This window comes from Miniopterus schreibersii, assembly GCF_964146895.1.
Source record: "Miniopterus schreibersii genome assembly, chromosome: 2".
In the NCBI taxonomy this organism is placed as follows: Eukaryota; Metazoa; Chordata; class Mammalia; order Chiroptera; family Miniopteridae; genus Miniopterus; species Miniopterus schreibersii.
In genome coordinates, this window is record NC_138102.1 from 152,671,693 (window position 1) to 152,695,915 (window position 24,223).

The following is a 24,223-nucleotide window of genomic DNA, read 5'->3' on the forward strand; positions in this document are numbered from 1 at the left end:
CCAAGCTCCAAGGGCCCTTCCTTTGCTTCTATAACTTGTTTCCTAATCCAGTTTCTTCTAGGAACTACTTTTTCTACCTCTGTGATTTTACAAATAAATGTTCTCTTCCAAAAAAAAATATTGAGTCTCCCCTTTATGTCTGTCAGTAAAGTTTTATAATAGTAAAGTAAATAATAATGTGCAAATAATGACAGTTTTGTTGCTTCTATTCCAATCTTTGACACATTTATTTCTTTTTCGTGCCTTACAACACTAACTAGGCTCTCCAGTGCAATGTTGGATGGAATTGATAGTTACAGGCATTCTTGTCTTTTTCCTGATTTTAAAAAGAATGGTTTCAATGTTTCACTATGAAGTATAACATTTGCTGTAGTGTTTTTGGTAAATAACCTCATACCAGGTTAAAGAAGTTCCTTTTACTTCTAGTTTCTTTAGAGTTTTTAAAAATCATGACTATGTGTTGTATTTTATTGAATGCTCTTTGCATATCAAGATGACCATGTTTTTGACTCTCTCTAACCATTTAGTAAGGTGAAAATCTACATTCCATCCTTATATTTCTGTGATAAACCTTTGTCATTATGTATTATTAACTTTTTAATATATGCTTGATTTAGTTTTCTAATATTTTTATTAGAATTTTTGCATCTGTGTTTTTTTAATGATTTAGCTTATAATTTTCATTGCTTGTCTTGTCTAGTTTTTGGTATTAAGATCATTCTAGCTTCATAGAAAGAGTTGAAAAGTGTTCCATTTTTCTCTGGAAGAGAAAGTGGAGAAGAGTTTACATAAGGTTGGAATTATTTGTTCCGTGACTACTTGAGAGAATTTGTTTATAAGCTGGTCTTGTTGAGAAGATGTTAAGTACCAGGTCAGTGTCTTTAATGGTTTATTTAAGTTTTCTGTTTCTCCTCCTTCTACCCCTCCTCCCTCTCCTTTTCCATCATCATCATCAACTGGGGACAAAGACCAAATATTTTTAACTTTTTACTTTTTTTTTATTGATTTCAGAAAGAGGAAGGGGGGGGGGAGAGAGAGAGAAACATCAGTCGCTTCCTGTATGCACCTCTACTGGGGATTGAACCCACAACTTGGGTGTGTGTCCTGACCGGGAATAGAACCCACTTCCTTTTGGTGTACGGGATGATGCTCCAACAAATTGAGCCACACTGGCCAGGGCCAAATTTTTTTAATTATACCACAGGCTACCCTCTGGTCTTTGACTAGGGATCCCTTGAAGCAAAAGAATCCTACTAGTCTCATTCAGTCATTAACAATTAGTTCATTCCATCATCCTGTTGTATGAGAATGTCTTCTAGGGCAAGGCCACTGAGGTCTGCAGGTTTCCTTTTGATCTTGTCAGGTTCTAGAAGCAGGAGTGGTGGTCTCAGCAAATACATGGCTTCACCCTTTCAAGGCACCTGGTATAACTGAGCTAAGAGACAATGTCATTTCTTGCTCTGAGCCTCTGTCTAGGTGTTAATGTAATATGGGTTTACCTTATTACGTAACTTATTTTTTCATTCCTTTAACCTCAGCTACTATCCCTCCTTCTTTCCATTTATACCCAAACAAACGTTTTCACCTTTGGAAGGGTCGTTAGGTTTGGCCACAGTTGGTTTAGATTGGAAGCAGCAATATTAGTCTAGCAAGTACCACCCCCTCAGTTCACTACCATGCATACAGGGTAAGGTTAAGAACTATTGGGCTGTTTTTACCACTAGGCAAGACAGCTGCATTCACTGCTAACTCCAGTTTTGCCAGATGGGGTGATGGCAGGACCTCTCAGGCACTTAGGAATTCTAACATAAAGGTTTGAAAGTAGAATTACAGTTTCTTGCTTTGGAATCATCTCTGCTTCTGGAACTTGTAGTCCTGGGCCTGCACCAGGTAGGAAAAAAGAAAGTTGAGGTGATATGGGGAGGAAAACAAAAATTGTAATCATACCAGCATCCATCTACCCCCTTTCCCCAGATGCACCAGAACAGAGGAATCTGTTTAGTGAGGACCCACCCTGAAATTCCCTCATGCCTTTATCTCCACCCATTTTAGACAGCAGATGTTTTAGCTGGCTGTTCCAATTCTGTATTGAACTGTTACTTTGAGCATGGTGAGCAACACGATATGTCCATTTGATGTGACATCTCTGCCTATTGTTGAATACTATGCACTGTGAAATGCAAAGTGCATCCCCTGCTCTGAAGAAATGTAACTCTACAGCCTAAATTGTAGAGTATCTTCTTTTTCAGTCCTCTCATAGTATTTTGAGCATTTGCATCTACTACTGAGTATGCAAAGCTAAATTCAGAGTGTCTATTCCTGTTAGGACTCATTTATAGCCCTCCCCCCCCAGGCTACCGGCATCAATCCAATAATACACTTGCCAGCTCTGTGCGGGGGGGGGCGGGGGGGGGAGGCTCCCCCCCTGGGGAATCTTCCTCGTAGCCATCTGCAGCCTCTGTCTTTCTCATTGGCAGACAAAACCGTTCTTGTTGGCATTTTGTTCCTCAGAGGGTGTAAGAGGAATGTGTCCAGATTCAACTCAACTCTGCATTATTGCAGCCCCCCGTGTCAATTCATTTCATGGACCCAGGTGACGATTTCAGAAGATTCACTTGGCAGTTCCAAATACCTCCAGAACCTGGAAGGGGGTTCTTGTAATGGACATCACCATGCCTGACTTTAGCCCCATAAATTCCCAAAGTGATTTCCATAGGTCTGTGCTTTTTAAGGCATACTTTTAGTAGTCCAGTTTTCCATTGCCCCTGAGCTAGTAAAAAAACAAAAACCCAAACATATGTACTTTTACCACTGTTCAGTTCTTCTTCCATCGCTGCTAGGAAAACAGCATGCAAATCAGCCCACGAAGCTGATTTGTTTTTACCTTCCTCCATCACAGTGGTGGCCTTCCAACCAGGATGTCCATTCACCTTGAACTGTCACTTATAAACCAAACAACTCTCTGTTGGTCTTTTGAGAGGTGTTTATAGGGCACTGTCCAAGTGATGATGGAATTTAACAGCTTGTCACTCAGTTCAGAATCAGTCCTGTGGGAAAAGAGGCTCCTGGCTGTATCTCCTCCTTACATTTTCCTTGTAACAGGATTCCAGTATAAACCATTTCCACTTTATTATGGAACTCTTCTGAGCATTGACTTCCCTCTTTAGAGTGTTTTTCCAACATCACCCAAGACACCATGGTTAGTTCAGGTTTCAAGATTATTTTATGTCTTTTAGTCGTAGGGATAGTTTAGATTAATATTCAATAATTATTTGAAGCTAGTAATTGCCTCACAAATAGCAAATCTCTAGTCCAGCATCCCAAAAGTTGTCACTGAGAGACACAGGCTTTTGCCATAAGCCCCAGCCTGTGCTCCACATAGGGCCACAGAACAACATTCATTTGCACTAATACTCCAGCTTCTTTTCTATACTGTGTGGGCCCAGGTTGTCTTATTTCCATTTAGCATGTCCTACTAATGTTGCTTGAAGGGTGATTTACATGACTCTGTTTTACTTCTGGGGGAAGTGTTCCCTTTTAGACATAATATCCATTCCCATAAAACATTCCCATAAAGTCTGTTTAAACATTCCAATTTTCACCCAGACTTCTACCTTATTTCTGTCAACCTTAACATTTTTATATTCTGGCAGTCTAATTATAGCTTACATTAAGACTTCACCAAAGGATTTTGGTACCAAAGTGCATGAGGCTCCTTTATAAAGGGGTCCCAGAAGCATCTCTATCCCCTGACTGTTTTATCCACTTTTGTGCATTTGGTTTTGGGTCCCCAGCGGGGGTTTGAGCCAAGAGACCCTGACCTTTTTGTCAATCATTGTCTTAGTTACTCTGTCTGGTTATTGCCCCAGGCCATTCCAGGTCTGGTTTCTCATTAGATTCTTTGCCTTCCCCATGTTTTAAATTTCTCCAAACTGAGGTAAATAGGCTAAATTTGCTTTGGGGCCTTTTTTTTTTTTTTTTTTTTTTTTTTTTAGATATATATAAATATGTCTTTATTGAGGGGGAGAGAGAAACATCAATGATCAGAGTCATTGATCAGCTGCCTCCTGCACGCCCCCAACTGGGAATTGAGGCCAGAACCCGGGCATGTGCCCTGACTGGGAATCAAACGGAGATCTCCTGGATTGATGCTCAACTGCTGAACCATGAAGGCTCGGCGCTTTGGGACCTTTAGGGGGATCAGCAGGGGCCCCTTTGGTCTACCCAATCTTATATAGTAGTGCTGTATTAAGACCTTTGTTTCAACCACATCAGTGTTCGTTTTATTCATCCCATTTCTTTTCTTTTTTTTTAATCCTCACCTGAGGATATGTTTATTGATTTTAGAGAGAGAGGAAGAGGGGGAAGGGAAGAGAGAGAAACATTGATGTGAGAAAGAAACACTGATCGGTTGCCTCCCGTACGCGCCCCTGGAATCGAACCTACAACCTTTTTGGTGTACAGGCTGATGCTGCAACCAACTGAGCCACCCAGCCAGGGCTTATCCCATTTCTTAATCATCTGAAGATTTCTACCCTGTTGGGATGAGTTTCTTGACACTTCCATTTCTTTTTCCTCTTTGTTTTGCTCCTGTCAATGTTTGCTTTATTCACCTGATTTCTTAGCTACTGTTAAACATTTCCACCTTTCTGGGGATGAGTCCCTTAGCTCTCCCTTCTGCCTCTTCTCATTTTCTTGTTAATTAATCTAGTGTTTTTATTAGTATCTGTAAGACTCATGAGGGGAAGCCGAGACAGCAAATCTGACTGATTTTGTGGCAATGAAGTTACACAGGCGCTGTTGCAGCATTTATCATGACCTGGGTTACAGGCATACTCAGTGGGTGAATATCCCAGTTATCATAAAGCAGTTCCACATGGATTGTGTTTGAATAATATCAACTGCTTCCTCTGGAGTGCTCCACTTGGCATTTGTAGAGGGATTCGGACAGTACCCTTTCTCAGGGTAAGCAGACTTTACAGTAGCTTTCACACAGTCCACCAGACTGGCTTCTCCCTCAGGAATAACCTGTTGTGTCTCTGGATCAGAGATGGCCTTCTGTGATTGTTCCATAGTTAGTAATGGGTTCTGCATCAACGCAGACATGCTCTTCCATTCTGAAGCATTTAAAAACAAAGACACTGCTTCTAAATTACTTTTTCAGTCCATTTCAGTAAAGGTTCTTCAGGAGGCAGGTGATATCAGTCTACAAAATGGACAGTGCCTTCACACCATGACCTCTGGTTTCAGTAGTTTCTTGGTTTTGTCCTCCCCCCACCACATGGACTTTGGTGACTTAGAGGGCTTAGAGGTGCTCTTTGTTGGCCCTGAATAACTTTTCCCTTTGGGGACAGCTTTAAAGCTAGTTGACTGAAGCTCAGATTGACCAAAATCTGATCTTGATTTAGCATCAGAGTCTGACCCAACACTTTAATTTTAGCTATTATAGATAATAATAACTGAGGGATTGTATATTTCACATTTTTCTTACTGGTTTGCATTTCTTTATGCACCCAGTGAAAAACTCCCTGAGGGTTGGATCCATCTGTAAATTCCATTGGCAGCATTAACCTTCAGTAGTTGATCTCACCATAACTGTTGCTCCATACCACAGTTGATCCTGTGGCTACCCAAGAATCAAAGGTTTCTCATCCTCTGCCCTTTCATCCTTTCTCTTCCCAAACCACATGCTTCTGCGGGCTGGGCCATTTAGCGAATCCCACATTTTCTGACACCAAATGAGAGCTGCTTTTCTCCCTGGCATCAGTGAGTTCTGACACCAATAATTCATTTCATTTCCAACACTAACTACCTGAAGTTAACATCAGATTTCACAAGTTTAAGGGTTTGGTCATACAAGACTGCTCTCACTTCAGACGCCAGCCACAAATAGGGCCTAGACTACTTATATTTTTGCCCAACCAACTACAAATTCAGGAGTTCCCATGTCCCCTTACTTACAGGTTTCATACTTTGCTAGAATGACTCCCAGAACCCAAGAAAGTCTTTTACTTACTGTTACTGGCTTATTATAAAGGCTACAACTCAGGAATGACTAGTCAGATGGAAGAGATGCATAGAAGGTATGTGGGGAAGGTCACAGAGCTTCCATGCCCCCGCCAGGCACTCCACCCTCCCACACCTCAATATGTTCACCAACCCAGAAGCTTCTCTATTTTTTCTTGAATCAATGTATGTTCATTTCTATTTTCTCTAGGAATAATTTTCTTTTTTTCCTTTTTATTTATTTGTTTATATTTTATTGAGGTATAATTGACATATAACATTATATCTCAGGTATACAACATAATGACTTATATGTGTAGACTCTGCAAATTGATCACCACAATAAGTCTAGTTTCCCGTCTCACCATATATAGTAATAATTTTCTTAAGCTTTCAGTTTCATGATGTAAAGTCTTAATAAGATTTATCTTTTTTTTTTAAGATTTATCTTTTTTTAAAATATATTTTTATTGATTTCAGGGAGAGGAAGGGAGAGTGAGAGAGACGATCAAGACATGAAGAAAACTCTAAAGGGTACCCTAGGAAGAACAAAGTTGGAAGGGGAGGCCCCACTTCCCAAGACGGAGGTTCATTCCTCATTAAAGAAAGTGTGGGTGCAGTGTCATTAGATGGTGGAGGTCAGTGGGCCTGAAATGATCCTCAGTCACTGAGCAAGCAGAAAACAAACCTCCTAGGCACAAGTGAGCTGTGGGTGGTGAACAGGCAGCATACCAAAGTTGTCAGAGCGCCACTGTGGGCGTAAGATCTGAGTGTACACTATCTGTGTTAGGAGAGTCATGTGAAGGTGACCATGCATCTGCACTACTGATCAACCATGCAACAGGAGCAAGAACAAAGAAAACACTACACACTGCACACTGCACGGAGAAGCCCCATCATCCTGCATTGTCTCTCCAGTGCCCTCTATTGTTAAAGCTTAACACTGTGCTCACTGTAAAAGAAATGCTTACAGGTCCATTGTCATAGACCATGTCCTGAGTGAATTTGGAGCTGAGAAGTAATACATAGATCACTGGCACAGGAGCTGACTATGTTAAACCCAGAGCCATTCACCTGTGCCTGATGTGTAATCGAGAAAGAAATAAAAAAGCAGCCCCTGACATCCAAGAACTGACCTAGCTCTCATAGCTAGGCCTCACTGTTATTACAAACTGATCTCATGCTTACAACTAAGCCATGTTGTTCTCCTGCAGAACATAAACAGTCCCACAAGAACATCCACTTCAAGCAAGCTCACTGTGCAACCCACAGAATACCAAACCTCCTCCTCTCTCGCCAAATTAGTAACAGGTACTTCATTTCCTTACCAGTCACAGCTTTATCCCCACGTCGGTCTGCCCACCCTATAGATCAGATTTACTGAGATACCCAGTGATAGAATCCACATCAAAGCAATTTTCTACTTACTTAGACCCTGGCCAAAATTATCCAACAAAACCCAAATCCTATAATAGGTTCTTCCTAACCCTCTTACTAAGACATCCCACAACTCGCCAGAATGTGCATTCTTCCTCTCTACAATGAGTAATAAACCCAACTATTCAAATACAGGTGTGTTCTTGGGGTTTTTGACTGAGGAGCATTGACAGAATAAATGATTACTAAATATATATCTTTTTTTTCCCCAATTACAGTTGACATACTATGTTATATTCATTTCAGGTGTACACCACAGTGATAAGACATAATGTTATGTAACTTACTAAATGATCATCCTGATAAATCTCATAACCATCTGACACCATACATAGTTATTGCAATATTATTGACTGTATTCCCTATGCTGTACCTTACAGTATTATTATTATTTTTTTATGTCTTTATTGATTTCAGAGAGAGTAAGGGAGAGGGAGAGAGAGAAATAGAAACATCGATGATGAGAGAGTCATTGATCGGCTGCCTTCTGCATGCCCTCAACTGGGGATCAAGCCCGCAACCCGAGCATGTTCCCTGACCAGGAATCGAACAGTGATCTCCTGGATCCTAGGTCGATGCTCAACCACTGAGCCACACCCCACCGGGCAACATAACCATTTTGTAACTACCAAGTTGTACATCTTAATGCCTTCACCTTTTTAGCCCATTCCCCTAACCCCTATCCCATCTGGCAGCCATCAGTGTTCTCTATCTGTGAGTCTGTTTCTGTTCTGCTTGTTTATTTTGTTTTCCATATTTGTCGGTAGTAGGTACATATTTATTGCCATTTTATTGTTCATATTTTTTATCTTTTCTTCTTTTTCTTAAAGAAGACCCTTTAACATTTCATAATGGCTTGGTGGTGATGAACTCCTTTAGCTTTTTCTTGTCTGGGGAGCTGCTTATCTGACCTTCGATTCTAAATGAGAGCTTTGCCGGGTAGAGTAGTCTTAGTTGTAGGTCATTACTTTTCATCACTTTGAATATTTCTTGCCACTCCCTTCTGGCCTGCAAAGTTTCTGTTAAGAAATCAGCTGAGCCCAGCCGGGCGTGGCTCAGTGGTTGAGCGTCGGCCTAGGATCCAGGCGATCGGGGTTCAATTCCTGGTCAGGGCACACGCCTGGGTTGCGGGCTCGATCCCCAGTTGGGGGACGTGCAGGAGGCGGCTGATCAGTGACTCTCTCGTTATTGATGTTTCTATCTCTCTCTCTCTCTCCCTGTCCTTTCCTCTCTCTGTAATCGATAAAGATATATTTTAAAAAAAAAAATCAGCTGACAGTCTTATGGGAGCTCCCTTTTCGGTAACTAATTGCTTTTCTCTTGCTGCTTTTAAGATTCTCTCGTTGTCTTTAACCTTTGGCATTTTAACTATGATGTGTCTTGATGTGGGCCTCTTTGGATTCATCTTGTTTGGGACTTTCTGTTTCCTGGACTTGTATGTCTGTTTCCTTCACCAGGTTAGGAAAGTTTTCTGTCATTATTTTTTCAAGTAGGTTTTCAATTTCTTGCTCTCTCTCTTCTTCTTCCAGCATCCCCATGATGCAAATTTTGTATGCTTGAAGTTGTCCCAGAGGCTCCTTACATTATCCTCATATTTTTGTATTCTTTTTCCTTTTTGCTGTTCTGATTGGGAGTTTTTTGCTTCCTTATGTTCCAAATCACTGATTTGATTCTCAGCTTTATCTACTGTACTGTCGATTCCATGTAAATTATTCTTCATTTCAGTTAGTGTATCCTTGATTTCTGACTGATTCTTTGTTATGGTTTCCATGTCGTTTTGTATGCTTTTGAAGTTCTCACTAAATTTCTTGATCATCCTTATAACCATTGTTTTGAACTCTGTATCTGTTAGTTTGCTTGCCTCCATTTCATTTAGTTCTTTCACTTGGGACCTGTTTCTTTGTCTCCTCATTTGGACAGCCTCCATGTGTTTGTTTCTATGTATTAGGTAGAGCTGCTATGTCTCCCAAGCTTGGTAGAGTGGCCTAATATATCAGGAGTCCTGTAGGGTCCAGTGGCACAGCCTCCCCATTCACCTGAGTTAGGCACTCCAGGTGCCTCCTACTCCCCCTCCTGTGTGGGCTGTGTACACCTTCCTATTGTAGTTGAGGCTTGATTTCTGTTGGCATGTTAATGGGAATGATTTACCCCCAGGCCGATCAGCTGTGAGACTGGCTGCGACCACTTCTGGAGGATTGGCTGTGCAGGGGCCCACCCCACAGAGCAGGATTTACTTCATCAGGGCTCTTGGTACCCACTGAGTCTGCCCCTTGAGTGTGTTGCTTATGGAGGTGGTTGAGTGGTGATTTGACACGACCTGAAGCTGTCCACCAGGTGTGCTGTCTCTGGGGCCTCCCAGGCAGTGCAAGCCAAGGTCAGCTGCTGCTTCTGTTCTGCCCAGGCCTCCTAGCATGAGCTACAAATCGATCTTCAGATGGCTGCTACTTGTGCTAGGCTTGGAGGTGCCTAGGAGAGGCCAAGATGCCAACCCAGACCAGCTGCTGTTAATGCTAGGCCTGGGGCCAGTTAACGAGAGGGCAGATGTGGCACACGGAGGCCAGATGCTGCTTGTTTAAGGGATTTTAGGAAAGCCTGAAGCAAGAGCCAAGATAGGCCATTCATATGGAAAAACCAGTGGAAACAGCTTGGGTGGACCCAAAAGTTGGGTGGGCTTGGCTCTCAGGGGAATTACCAGGGCAGAGCTAAGGGCCTTATCCAGGTTGGTGGAGACTCAGATATGGTGCCTGCCAGCTGGCTTTGTGGTGTAAGGGCTCATAAATAGAACAATGCCCTCTGCTAGCAGTTCTGTCTAGGAGAAAGCTGCCCCTCCAGCTCTTGCCCTGATTCCAGACCATTTAGTTCCTCCCCATTTGTCCCTGGTGTCATTTGAGCTGCTGTCCCAGCACTGAAGCTCAGAAAGAGCAAGTTCATGAGGAAGTCTTTGCGTAGGCCCTTTAAGAGGAATGCCTGGGACTCCAGCATCCCTCTGTTTCACTTAGCCACAAGCCCTGTTGGTTTTTACAGCCAGAAGATATGGGGACTTCTCTTCCTGGCCCTGGTGCCAGGTCTGGAGAGCCCAGTGTGGGGCTTGGACCCTTGATCTTCAGGGGTGACCTCTGCAGCAGAGATATCCCTCCTCATTTTTATCCACCACACGTGACTGTAGGACCTGCCTGTTCTCTGCCCCTCCTAACAGTCTGGATGTGACTTCCTCTTTATATCCTTAGTTGTAAGATTTCAGTTCAGCTACATTTCAGGTAATTTTGAATAATGGTTGTTCTGTAGGTTAGTTGTAATTTTGATGTGGTTGTGGGAGGATGTGAGTACTGCATTTACTTATGCTACCATCTTGACTGGAAAACTAAGTATATCTTAAACAAATGAATATTCTCATTCCTTTTCCTTAAAAAAAAAGTAAGGTATTCAGTAGTTTGAGATGGGTAAGGTGGAGTAAGAATATCCCCCTTCTTTAAATTGTTTAAAGAACTATTAAGTAGTTTGTTTCTCCCATTTATTGTTGTAAAAAAAGTGTAATAATTTTTTAAAGCCTAGATTTTAGGGTGTTGTGTTTTTTTTAAAGAAGCTAGTTAAGTCACAAACATTGACCTTTTATTAAGGAAGTAAGTGATTGTCTTCGAGTACTAATCTTTAATTAACAGTACCCACCAAAAAGTCCTGATAACAGTTTGTTTCTGTGACTATTTTTATGACAAGAAAACTCCATAGAAACCCAGAGTAAAACTAATAATTTTTAAAAGTTGGCAAGTGTAGATAAGAATGATCCAGTTATTTTTGTAATAGCCCTTCTGCATAGAACATACTGTGCATTTTGAATACAGTCAAACCATAAAATACTGAAATGAAGTGAATGTAAAGTTATATTTTTCTTTCTCTTACTTTCCAGTGAGCTCTGTTCTCCTCAAACTTCAGGAGTGGCACGTGAAATGCATCTTTCTGATGGGGACACATTGCATTTTCATCCGTTAGTCACTTCCAAAAAGCTGTGGAAGCTTCCTGAGAGTCCTTTCCCACTCTGAAGGGCCTTGGGAAGCGTGCATTACATTCCACCTTTAATATCTCTACATTTTTAATGTATAGGAGGAAAAATGTTATAATGTGGTGTTTCTAAGTAGTTCTGATCCCTATAAAGTACACTTATACTGTAATTAGAATGAGTCACTTGGTAACAATTTTCTGTATAATGAACAATATACATGGCTTAGTAAGTGAATATTTGAATTTTCTTTATACTGTGCCTAGGCATGCACATAATTAACTGAGTATGTGAATATCCAGTAAACGTGGGTTTTAGTGGTTTCTTGTCTGAGAAGTTACCATTTTCTCCTACTGAAAAATTAGTGGAGTTCTTTAATCTCATGTGGACAAAATCTAATCATATTTAAATTATGGATATCCAGCAAAATTATATAGTGTTAAATTCATTTATTCAAAAGTATTTTTGAGCATCTGTTATATGCCAGATACCGTGCTACATGCTATGGTTACAAAAATAAAAAAGACTTCAATCCTTGATTGAAATGGATATCCACAGAAGAAAATCTTAAGGACATTTCCCCAGATTTGGTCTTTTTATAGTTACTTACCTGTATACCTTTCTACTCCTTTGTGTGTGTTTTGTTAGGACTCTCTTTGCAGTAAGAGAAGAAAAACATAACATTCAGTAGCGTCAGTAAATTTTGGTCAGCACTGGCTGTTCTTCATGGGCAAAATGAAATTAAAAGATATCATTCTGCAAAATGAAAATTAAAACCACAATCAGATATCGCCTCACACCTGTCAGATGGCTATCATAAAAAAAAAAAATCAACAAATAAGTGTTGTTGAGGATGTGGAGAAAAGGGAACCTCCTGCACTGTTGGTAAGAATGTACATTGGTGCAACCACTATCAAAAACAATATGGAGGTTCCTTGAAAAATTAAAAATAAGACTATCATATGACCCAGCAATCCCACTCCAATATTTATCTGAAGAAATCCAAAACACTAATTTGAAAGTATACATGTATCCCTATGTTAATTGCAGTGTTATTTACAATAGCCAAGATATGGAAGCAACCCCAGTGTCCATCGATAGATGATTAAAGAAGTGGTACATATACAATGGAATATTAGCCATAAAAAAGAATGAAATCTTAGCATTTGTTACAGCATGGACGGACCTAGAGGGTATTATGCTAAGTGAAATAAGTCAGCCATAGTAAGATACCATATGGTTTCACTTATATGTGGAATCTAAACAAACAAAACAGAAACAGACTCATAGATGCAGAGAACAAACTGATGGTTGCCAGATGGGAGGGGGTTGGGGAGGCTGGGTGAAAAAGTGGAAGTGATTAAGAAGTACAAATTGACAGTTACAAAATAGTCATGAGGATATAAAGTACAGTATAGTGAATATAGTCAGTAATCTTGTAATAACTATGTCGTCAGGTGGATACTAGACTTATTGAGGGTATCACTTCGTAAGTTAAATAAATATCTAACCACTGTGCTGTACGCCTGAAACTAATATAATATTGAATGTCAACTGTAATTAGAAGAATAATTTTTAAAAATTTCTTTAAAAGATTCTGCTGTGCCCATAGTGAGCCCACAGTGGAGGAGAGAGCTCCAAGGGCAAGCGTCATGATGGAGTCCTGTCACAGTGCAGAGCTGCAGTTAGTTCTGACTGTATCACAGTTTATAAACCTAAAGTGTTCAACAGATTTCAGGGGTTTCAGATCAGCTCCCCAATCCTAACTCCAGCCCTATGATATAAGGCCCTTATCTCCTACAGCTCAGACATCTGCTTGATTACTAGCAGAGTGATAGGTAGCTAATTGTCTGATCTCCTTTGACCACCTTCCCAACACCCCAACTTCACACAGTACCAGCCATAGCAGCCCAGATTCTCTGAGCCTCAGCTGACCTAGTGTGTCTGTCTCCCGTGTTCCTTTGTCACCACCTCGGGCAATTGGGTCAGCTCTGTGGTTTATGTGACTGACCCTCAGGTAGTATTTGATTTTTAGAAGTATTCCTGTACACAAATTTTCATCTAAAATTTAAGTATTAATAATGAATCAGATAAGGAAAATGGTACACTTGGGCCATGGATAGCTGGCGGTTCATTACCAAAATCCTAGTATAGACTATTTAAGGTAGTCATTTACAAATTATAAAACAACATAAGAAAAATTTTAAAATGGAAAATACTCTGTTTATGCTTGGTAAAGTATTCTTTGAGTTGATGTGAACCAAGTAGCATCTTATCTTTTTCCTTACCTTTTTAAGAAGACTCTCCAAAGTGTTACTCCTGCAGATTTTACTGTATTAGTGTACGGTGAATTCTGTGAGAGATTACTAGAATTCTACAATATCTCATCTCTTCAATTCTCAAATTCAAAAAAAAATCTGAAAACTAAACATTCTTTTTATAACTTATTTATTGGCAAAACCACACTGAACTTATTTAATCTTTGGCTGTCTACCTTCCTGGGACATTCTCATGGTTTGTTGCAGAAATACTGTATTAATGTGTTTGATTGCAGGGTGCTCCCTAGGTATTTCATGTATATGGTGTATGTACAATATTACCTTTCTAAATTAAACAAAAAAACAAAAAAAGTTCTGAATTCTGCAACACATCTGGATCCAAGGCATTATAGATGTGTTTGTATAAACATCCATGGCAGAGTGGTTTAAGAGGATAGTTTATCTGTAATTATGTGAGGTGATAGATATTAACTAAACTTATTGTGGTAATCGTTTTGCAATATATAAATGTATCAAATCATCATGTACAGGTAAAAACTAATATAGTGTTATATGTCAACTATATCTCAAAACGAGGGTGGCGCTTTAATATTGTAAACAGTTTTTAGTTTTGATAAATTTGTTCGTGTAAAAAAAAAACCCAACCTTTAATTTTCTGGTAACTTTCACTTTGCCCCCATATTTGATAGTTCTGTAGTTGGGGGTTAAATATAGAAAGTGTGACTATGAATGCATATATCTGTTGATTTCGTGTACCCACAAAATGAAGGCTAACAAAAATATAATCAGGATAATTATATATACAAGGAAAAAAGGTCTCTGAATTTGGGGATTGTATAAATATACATGTATACAAAAAGTGACCAGTAGCAATATTCTGGTCCATTTTTAATGGGAGAAGTGCCAAGAGCAGTTTTCTTAGTTCTTGTTTCCTCCGCATTTTAAAGGAAAGCAAATTCACATACCAGTGATTTCAGGAGCAAAGAGTATGATGTTCTTTCCCACCTACCCATACTTTCTCAAAACCGTTCAAATGGAACCATTTAACTATTTAATTATGGTGGGATAGAAATGTGACCGATCATCTGTATGGTCATAAAGAAAGATTTTATATATTAGCACAAGAATTTTTCTAGAAATTGATATTTCAAGCTCAATGCAGTGATTATGTTTTTACTTGGAATCTTCCCCTCCGTTTTTCCTTGTTCTGTGCAGATTATCAACGCCTGATGACTGTGGCGGAAGGCATCACCACACTCTTGTTCCCATTTCAGTGGCAGCATGTATATGTGCCCATCCTCCCTGCTTCTCTGCTACATTTTCTTGATGCTCCTGTCCCTTATCTGATGGGCCTTCAGTCAAAAGAAGGAACTGACCGTTCTAAACTAGAACTTCCTCAAGAGGTAAAAGTTAATATGAATGATGAAGCATTTGCTGTTTGTTGATTTAGGTCAGGGATACTTTCCTTAGATAGCGTTGTCTTTATCTAAACTGTGTCTCTGTTCTGAGTCTCCCAAGTAAGTCTAGGGCAGAGCCCCAGCCATAGTACGCAGATCCTGACTCCTGATGGTGACTGTGACAGTCATTAATTAAACATGGTGCAAAGCAGGACAAGAGCAGATTTCCACAGCTATAAATTTGTGAAGATGGAACAGTAGTATATTAATGTTATCTAGTTGCTTTATTATTCTAATGACATTTTATTTCCTTTTCTCCATTCACATTATAAGTTTTATTTCTTAAACAAGGCAGCCCAGTTTTAACATCCTCTAAAATCATTGTATTCATTGAAGTGAATTTGATTCTTCACCTCCATCAAATGAAAAGTAAAGTCTTTCCGCAAGCTAGGGATAATGGAAACATCAAATACTTTAGTATTCTTTGTTTTCAGACCTAAGGCTAGTTATCACCTTTCCCTAAATGTCAACTTTGGCTAGATGGTAGAGATAAAAATTCTAACCCCTAGCATTTAGGCCACCTTAAGGTTACTATGCTTTCTGTGTGTTGTATTTTCAAATGTTAAGAAGAAAATAAATGAATATTTTGAAAGCATTTTGAATCTGGTTTTTAGCTATTGTTTACAGTCCTTGGAATTACAATGTTAAGCCTTTGAAATGAAATACTGATAAGAGTGCCATGGCCTATTAAAAAACATAAAATGGTTAATCACATAATATTGTTAGCTATGTAATTAGCCCCTTTCTTAATAAAATCTTTTGTGTTGTGCTTCACTTTTATTTTTTCTTATTTCCCATAGAAAATCTCATTTTAATAAATGAATTCAAAATAACACACTGCTGCAGTCATTATACCCAGTAATGATCCTGTAATCATCCATTGCTTACTTTATTCTTTTTTAAATATATATATTTTTATTGATTTCAGAGAGAGGAAAGGAAAGGGAGAGAAAGAAACATCATTGATGAGAATCATTTATCTGTTGCCTCCTGCACTCCCCCTACTGGGGATTAAGCCTGTACTGGGGCATGTGCCCTGACTGGGAATTGAACCGTGACCTCCTGGTTAGTGCTCAACCACTGAGACATACTGGCTAGGCCATTGCTTACTTTATTCTAATAAACATTTTCCCTTCCAAAATTAGCATTTTTGTTCGGGGGGAAAGTGGCTTGATTCAGATAATATAGAATACATATAATACAAATGGTCTTGGTCTTTTTGAGTTCATGCATGTTCTCTGCTTTTGCCTCCCTGTTATACCTCTTTTTCTCTGTTACCTGAACGCTCTTGTGTTCTCTTTTCTTAAATTAATCTCAGCATCTTGATGGTTTAAAGACATAAATCCTTTAAATTTTCAAGGAAAAAAGAAATAGACTAGCCAAATGTATTTCTTAAACAGTGACAAGTTGAGTTCCTTGAGTTTAGTTTCTGGTCTATTTGTATGTTAATCAGATGATATTTTATAAGATCCTTTGTTTAGATATATAAATATTATCTTTCCATTTTTGCATGAGTAATAATTTTTGAGGATTTTAAAGTACCACCTTGATGTAGTCAGGAAATCTTTCTGTCTCTGTGTCTGTGTGCATCCTCTGACTCTAAAGATAAACTTTAAAATTCTGTAAGTTCTTACAGTAATGTCTGTGATTTTCTAATTTTTTATTCATTAAATCACTGTTTGATAAATATACATACCCATCTATTCATAGAGTAGAATAATATGAAATTTCTTGAATCAGCTGTGAAAATAGCAGTGCTTCTGTATAGATAGTATAAATTAGTACATGAATTTAGAAAAAAAGGTATATCACTTTGCTCTGGTATTGTTTTACAATGAGACAAAATAATCTACTTCACATAATTTTGGGAGGAAGTAGGTATAAAAATAGTCATTTAAAAACGTGACTTCAATACACTAGTAATACTCACCCTCCCCCTTTCTGAAAACTATAAAATAAAATAATAGCTAAAAATAGTAATAGAGTTTCTTAGAATAGTTGTGAAAATGTTTGCATAATTGTTATTTTAAGAAAGTATGATTTTGGTTCTTAGCTGACTGATGTAACTACATAGACTTATAATTAACCACCCACTCACTTTCCCCATGATTCCAAAATGATAGGCACAGGGAGCCATTTATTGTATTGTGTGTGTTTTCGGGAGTGGGGGTGGGTGATGGTGGAAGGATATAGCCCCGAGGAATAACTGCATAGAATGGCACCTCACTTTCTACCATTCTTACTAATCTTTAGAGTAAATGGTGGACCAAAAAATCAAGAGAAAGTTGAAGTGGAATTGCTTTTTCCATATCTTGCCCTGAGATTCTATGGGAGTGTTTTAAATGTTCTCCTCTGGCTTAACTTCCACCACTGAGTAACTGGATCCCTTACTCAGCATGGAGAAAGCTGCCCTCGCCTCATATTCCTGGGTACTTCCCCCTCCTGCCTGCATTTTTGGGGTTTCACAAGATGACATCTCCTTGAGCCTTGTTTACTCATTCCGCAAATGTTGCCTCATACACTCCTAGTGCAGGATACATTGGGAGACATCAAGATCAATAAGAGGCGATTTCTGCTTTCCAAAATATTCATTTACCAATATCAATAATACAGGCTAAAAATAAATGTCAGTAAGAGGAATGAATGAACTAAGAATATATACAGGGAAATAAAAATGCCTTTGGGTTAGGAACATAGGAAGGTCTTCATGGCAGAAGAGATAATTAAGCTTCAAGTTTTTGTTCCCTTTTGAGGGAATGTTTGTTGCTTTTCATTGGCAGTAATTACATTGTTGATCAGTAAAAACGTAGAAATATTTAGTCTTAAAACAACCTAAGATTGAGATGCCGAGTCCATTTTTCATTGTGTCATATTCTTGAGCTCTTCTCATATAATTTTTTTTAATTTAATGGTATTAAAAGTGAGAACGTGACTTATCAGAATACTCTATTGCATAGAGTTCTTATTTGTTTTAGAAAACAGCTTTTTGGCTTTTCTTCAATAAATTTTTATAATACAAGTTCCCATTTCCCATTTCTACTTTGTCATAACCAAAGCCCCAAACTTGGGTTCTTCTATGCAGACACAGGAGGGTGTGAGAGTCTCATAGGCATTTGAAGACAGGCCAGGAGCTGTGGTGCTGAACACCCACCTTGCCATACACTTTCTGCTCAGCAGTGATTACATGAGCATAACAAGCTTTAAAATTTCCCAAAATGCATCACTTTTTCTTTTCATAGAAGGCACAGGATAGAAAAGGATAGCTGGAAGGCATTAATAAAGGAGATGGTACAAAATATAACTGGTGAGAGGTTGCTGGTTAACATTTATATTAGCAAGTTAATGGATCTTTTTCCTTCCATTTTTAAAAATATTGAATCATTCATTTGAATTACGTGACCTACTTTCTCCCTATAAGCTTTTCAATATACTATCCTTCTTTCTGGACTGTAGAAACACATGTAAAGATGCAGATTTAAAGGAAGCTGTAGGGTCTTCAGCAAGATGTGACTTCACTCTTACTTTATTTAGAGAAAACTATTGACATTGGAAAAGAGGAAAGATGCAGGGGGAAAAGTCCCATAAGCCACCAGGCTCTTTGAGGATGCTTATCTGAGACAGGTGTCAGGAAGTCACCTATCTTCTTGGGCCTCAACTTCTTCATCTGCAGACTTGAAGAAATCTTCATTGGTTCTCTGGATGGGGGATATCTTGAGTTTTTATTGAGCTTGATTTGGAACTTTGCTATACTCCTTGCTCATCAGTATCTAACATGAAGAGAAAAACAGAGATCCAACTGTTTGCTCTCCTCTTTTCACTTTTCCTTGGCACTCAGATGAGATGACAGTGTGAATTCTCCCCTTGCTCACCTGGGAGGTGGGGACAGGGCAGGGTGGGGTGAGGGGATGAGGAAACACCAGGAAGCTTCCTATTCTGTTTGTTGACTTCCACCCCATGCCCTGCGTTCAGTCCCTAATGCCGTCAGGATCACTTTTATGCGATGGGCTTCACCTTTGCCCCCTTCCTCTCCAGTCTAGGAGCACTGTCTTCCTTTATCCTGACAACCTTGTTCAGATTAAGAAGGTCTGAACAGTAAAAGTAAAATACTGTTTTGGAGTCTACTATAATCAGGTACCTTGGGGATCATCAGAATTTTATGCAGGTACTTGGCTCCTTGAATTTTTCATATCTATTTGAAAAAGGTTTAAAAGCCTTTTATTTAAAACCTAGAGCATAAGCAAACTCAAAAAACCATTTCCTCTGATTTCTATCTCCTCTTTTCCTCAACTCAGAAATATCTCCTGAGTCACCTCTTAATTATCCAAGGGTTAATCATTTATAGTTCTCTAAGCACGGCCTCTACCACCTCTCTCTGCCTCCTGCTCTTGGTCTAATGACTTCTGAAATGGTTTTGTTTTCCAAGAGGCTAAAGCTAATTTGGGATAAAGTAAAAATTTGTGGATTTTCTATGAATTTGGATTGCTCTTTGCCAGCTTTATCCCATCTAGGGGCAGGGTACTGTAGCTGCTAAATTTTAGCAATTGTTTTTTCTAAATTATGAATGGTGTTAGAGCAGTGGAATGGCATAGAAAGTTCAAGCTCCTTCAGTGAGCATACCCAGTGTTCTTGGATTTGTAAGGTACTATCAGTCTGTGCATCTTTAGTCATTTAGGGATGCCATCTATTACAGAACCATATCTTGATTATAATAAATTGATGAGATCCAGATAAAATTATTCATTTATATTAAATATGGTATAAAAATACTCACATAGGGAAAACTGCTGGCAACAGAGATTTATTTTTAAGGAATAAAAAATTCTTGCCCGGCTGGCATGGCTCAGCAGTTGAGCATCAACCTATGATCCAGGAGACTGAATTTCAATTCCTGGTCAGGGAACTTATCCAGGTTTCGGGCTCAGTCCCCAGCAGCAGGCAGCCGATCAATGACTCTCTCATCATTGATGTTTCTATCTCTCTCTCCCTCTCCCTTCCTCTCTCTCTGAAATCAATTAAAAAAAAAAAGAATAAAAAATTCTTAACCTTGAAAAGGTTAACATAAAATCTGCGTAATTTGTGATTTTGTTTATAATAGTTGGCAAAAATATTTTAGAACTTAACATTTCTTTACTGTAAAACCTTTATATTTCTTTTTTCTCTTTCAGGCTAATTTGTGTTTTGTGGATATTGACAACCATTTTATCGAGTTGCCTGAAGAATTTCCACAGTTCCCCAACAAAGTGGATTTTATACAGGAACTCTCTGAAGTTCTTCTTCACTTTGGGATCCCTCCTGAGGGCAGCCTACATTGCAGTGAGAGTGCCACCAAGCTGAAGAATCTGGTTCTGAAAGACTTGGTCAATGACAAGAAGAATGGCAACATCTCCACTAATAACATCAGCATGTATGAGTTACTAAAAGGCAACGAAACCATAGCCCGCCTCCAAGCTCTGGCTAAGCGGACCGGTGTGACCGTGGAAAAAATGGACCTCTCTGCCTCTCTGGGTGAAAAAGAAAAGGATTTGAAACTGCAGTGTGAAGAGGCAGAGCTAAGGGACTACCAGCTCAACGTACAGCTCCGAGAGGTGTTTGCTAACCGCTTTACACAGATGTTTGCAGACTACGAAGCATTTGTGATTCAGAGTGCCCAGGACTTGGAGTCCTGGCTCACCAACCGGGAACAGATGCAGAACTTTGACAAAGTAAAAAGAACCATAGTTTCCCTTTTTATGGTTCTTAGTGGGCTATATTATTTGATTTTGTTAACTTTTTTTTAAACACAGATTTTTCCTCTCTCCAATTAATAAATTACCAGTATTTTACACTAGATAAAACAATTTCACAGGAAAGCAAATCAACTAGCTCATTAAGCCCACCATCAAATTATGTATTACATTGCCTTTCATCTCATTTTTAAAAGTTCTATACTTTGAAAATTTTTAAATTATAGAAACTCAGATTTCACAGGTATTTCAAATCTGTTAACACTATCTGATCTTGTAAGAATGTCACTTATTCTTATTCAAGGATCAAGGCTAGTTAAATAAGGCCTATTTCTTTTCTAATAAATCCCATTTTTATATTTTGTCTTCAATATAATGAAGTCACTATTTGTCCCTGTAAAGGTAACAAAACAGTTTAGTTTCAGAAGCCAAATTTTTATCTCATTCTAGGATGAAAAGAGAGAAAGATGAATGAATTAGGTTTTATTACTATAAGCCTAAGGTTCTGTTCCAGTTTTGGGGAAAGGAAGACAGAAAATAGCACCAGCTTTTGATTGTCCTGTTGACATTGAAGCTTCTTGCTAAGGTTTACTGTAGAGTATTCATCTACCAGATTTTCTTGATATATCCATCAAAAAATTTTTTTCCAGACAAAAGCACTTAAGGGAAGGGCATTAACTCTTTCAGGTCACCAGGGTGTAGTTCAGCCTCCTGCTTCTGTGGTAGCTGAGGCATGATATTGCTATTAGAATGAGTTATGGCTTTTTGCTAAATGGCATCTTTGTGCTGTGAAAGTCTCCTTAAAGGGGCCAATCCATCCTAAGAGCCTAATGTACAATCTTGGAGCATCTGACAAATAAATATTAATTTTAAAATGTTATAAAAGTAGGTAGTATAAAAGATTATTTTCTGATTTCATCAGATATTTTTTCAGGCAGAAGATCTAAACTGTATTGAACAGTTAAGTTCTGGTGCACTTTATGTTTGAGAAAACTTCCTTAATAAATTAAGAAGCCTTCCCTTCCCCAAATGTATTTGTGCTCTTAGATTCCTTTCTCATTAAGTTTAACCATTTTCCCACATTTTTTCCTATTCAGCTTGGAACTACTGTGTACACTCAGGATTTATCCTTGGGGCAATTCAAATTCTTATCTAAATCGAGCACTGGTACTTGCTTCCTCCTTAATCTTTATGTAGCTTCAAACTATAAATGGAATTCTTTTTATATAACCCCTAGAGAAATGAAAGTTTCATGTCGGATTCCAGAAGGCTTGCAATCATCCAATTTTTCACTAGGAAAATTTACAGGACTGTCACATACTAGTGCAAACCGAGTCTTTGCTGACCTTACATGTTGTAGTCCATGAGGGTCTGAATATCAAAGCCAGACATTTGACCCTTTTAGGAAAAAAAATAAAAAGGCTTTTTGCTCTATAAAAAGTACATTTGATGTTTATCTGTAAAATACCTTTTAAAGAGGTGAGCTGATTTCTAGAGACTATTGTGAGCCTTTTTCTGGCTATTTGGATTTATGTAAATACATCTGAACTATGGAGGCACTTAAATTGAGTAAGTGGGTTTCTGTAAGGAACTTTTTAAAAGGCTTCCTAAATTTCAGAATGAGAAACATGCTAGGAAGAAGCTGATGAGTATTAAGGAGAGTAATCTTACATCAGAACTTAACCTTCCCATCAGCTGCATCTACTCTAAAGAATGGGAAGTGAAACCAACCCAGCAGCTGAAATAGTAATTCATCTCCAAATTTCAGCGGGTACCAGGCTGCAACTAGTTTCTAGACACACAAACCTGAAGAACCACAGAAAAAAAATGAACACTTCTGAGTTGAAACCTGATTACAATTTACTGAACCATTCTGTGCAGCAGACGAACTGGTTGGTAACAGGAATGTGTTGTACATGCTAAAGGCTTATAACTTGCTTCAGATGGTTTTTTAGGCCATTCTTTTTTTAGTTAAGTCTCAGCACAGGTCTGGAAGGAGTTTGATCTTGAATTAACACTCACCCATGAATCTCTGACAGTTGGGGCCTAGAAAAACATCCACTTGAAGAAAAACAAAAAGATTTCACCCGTAAAGACAAACTCCATGTTGGTGTTTTTTTTTAAAACATACTTTTATTGATTTCAGAGAGAGGAAAGGAGGGGGAGAGAGAGAGATAGAAACATCAATGATGAGAGAGTCATTGATTGGCTGCCTAGCCCGCAACCCGGGCGTGTGCCCTGACCGGGAATCGAACCCTGATCTCCTGGATTCTAGGTCGATGCTCAACCACTTAGCCACGCCCGGCCGAGTCATGTTGTTTTTATTTAAAATTATTATGTATATGGCATTATTGTATCAGTTAATCACCTCACTGCCTTATGACTTGAAGGTATATTGCATAGGCTAGATATAGCAGAAGAAATTACAGCTCACTGGGGAAAGGGGTCAAGTTTATTGGTAAGTGAAGAGGATGATTGGCAATCCTGTGGCAATTGATCCACCATCTTTCATTAATGATGCTCTGTTTTCTATAAAACGGCCATGAGGATCAGAATGTAAATCAGGTTTGAAAGGTAAGATCAGTGATAAAGACCTAAGTGACCGAAATTTTTTGAATTTAGAAGAAAGGCAGGCAAAGTGAATTTTTAAAGATTTTTGAACTTTTAAGCGTCAGTTTTGTATGTTATACGATTTAAAAAGAATGACCTTAGCAACAGATAATTTTCAGAATCATGTAGTATTGCGATGGGTCTCTGCGCTCATAATTTTTTCATTTTTCTCATTACAGGCTTCCTTTCTGTGTGACCAGCCTGAGCCATACCTGCCATTCCTTTCACGCTTCATTGAAACACAGATGTTTGCCACCTTTATTGATAATAAAATTATGTCTCAGTGGGAGGAGAAAGATCCCTTGCTTCGGGTCTTTGACTCTCGGATTGAGAAGATAAGACTGTATAATGTAAGGGCACCCACCTTGAGGACATCTATATATCAGAAATGCAGCACTTTAAAAGAAGCAGGTAAAAGACATTAAAAAAATAATAAACAAACATAAATAAATAAAGCAGGTACATTTGCCATGCCTTTTTAAATTAACTTAAAACCCATGATTGTTTTGTATACATTGTTGGCCATATAAAACAAAAAATTAATTATCAGTTTTAGACTTTATGGTTAATCCTTGTACTATATATATCAAGAGGTACTTTCTTTAGTTTTGTTTCCTTCTGTTTCTGTGAGTTCATGTCCATCCCATTCCTACTTGACATTCCTTTTCTCTTAGAAGAGGAAAAGCAGTAACAAATTGAATGGAGTAGAATTACAAG

At 38.7% G+C, this 24,223-nt stretch overlaps 1 protein-coding gene across 3 annotated transcripts in view; it reads left to right on the top strand.

Annotated features, from left to right (window-relative positions):
- Window positions 1-24,223, top strand: part of DENND5B (DENN domain containing 5B) — a 154,898-nt gene that overhangs the window by 79,708 nt on the left and 50,967 nt on the right. For all 3 annotated transcript variants that reach the window (XM_081127139.1, XM_081127140.1, XM_081127138.1), the window contains 3 exons: window positions 14,932-15,119; window positions 20,339-20,875; window positions 23,686-23,917. In XM_081127139.1, the coding sequence (XP_080983265.1) occupies window positions 14,932-15,119; window positions 20,339-20,875; window positions 23,686-23,917 (957 nt within the window). The remainder of the gene's footprint in view (window positions 1-14,931; window positions 15,120-20,338; window positions 20,876-23,685; window positions 23,918-24,223) is intronic.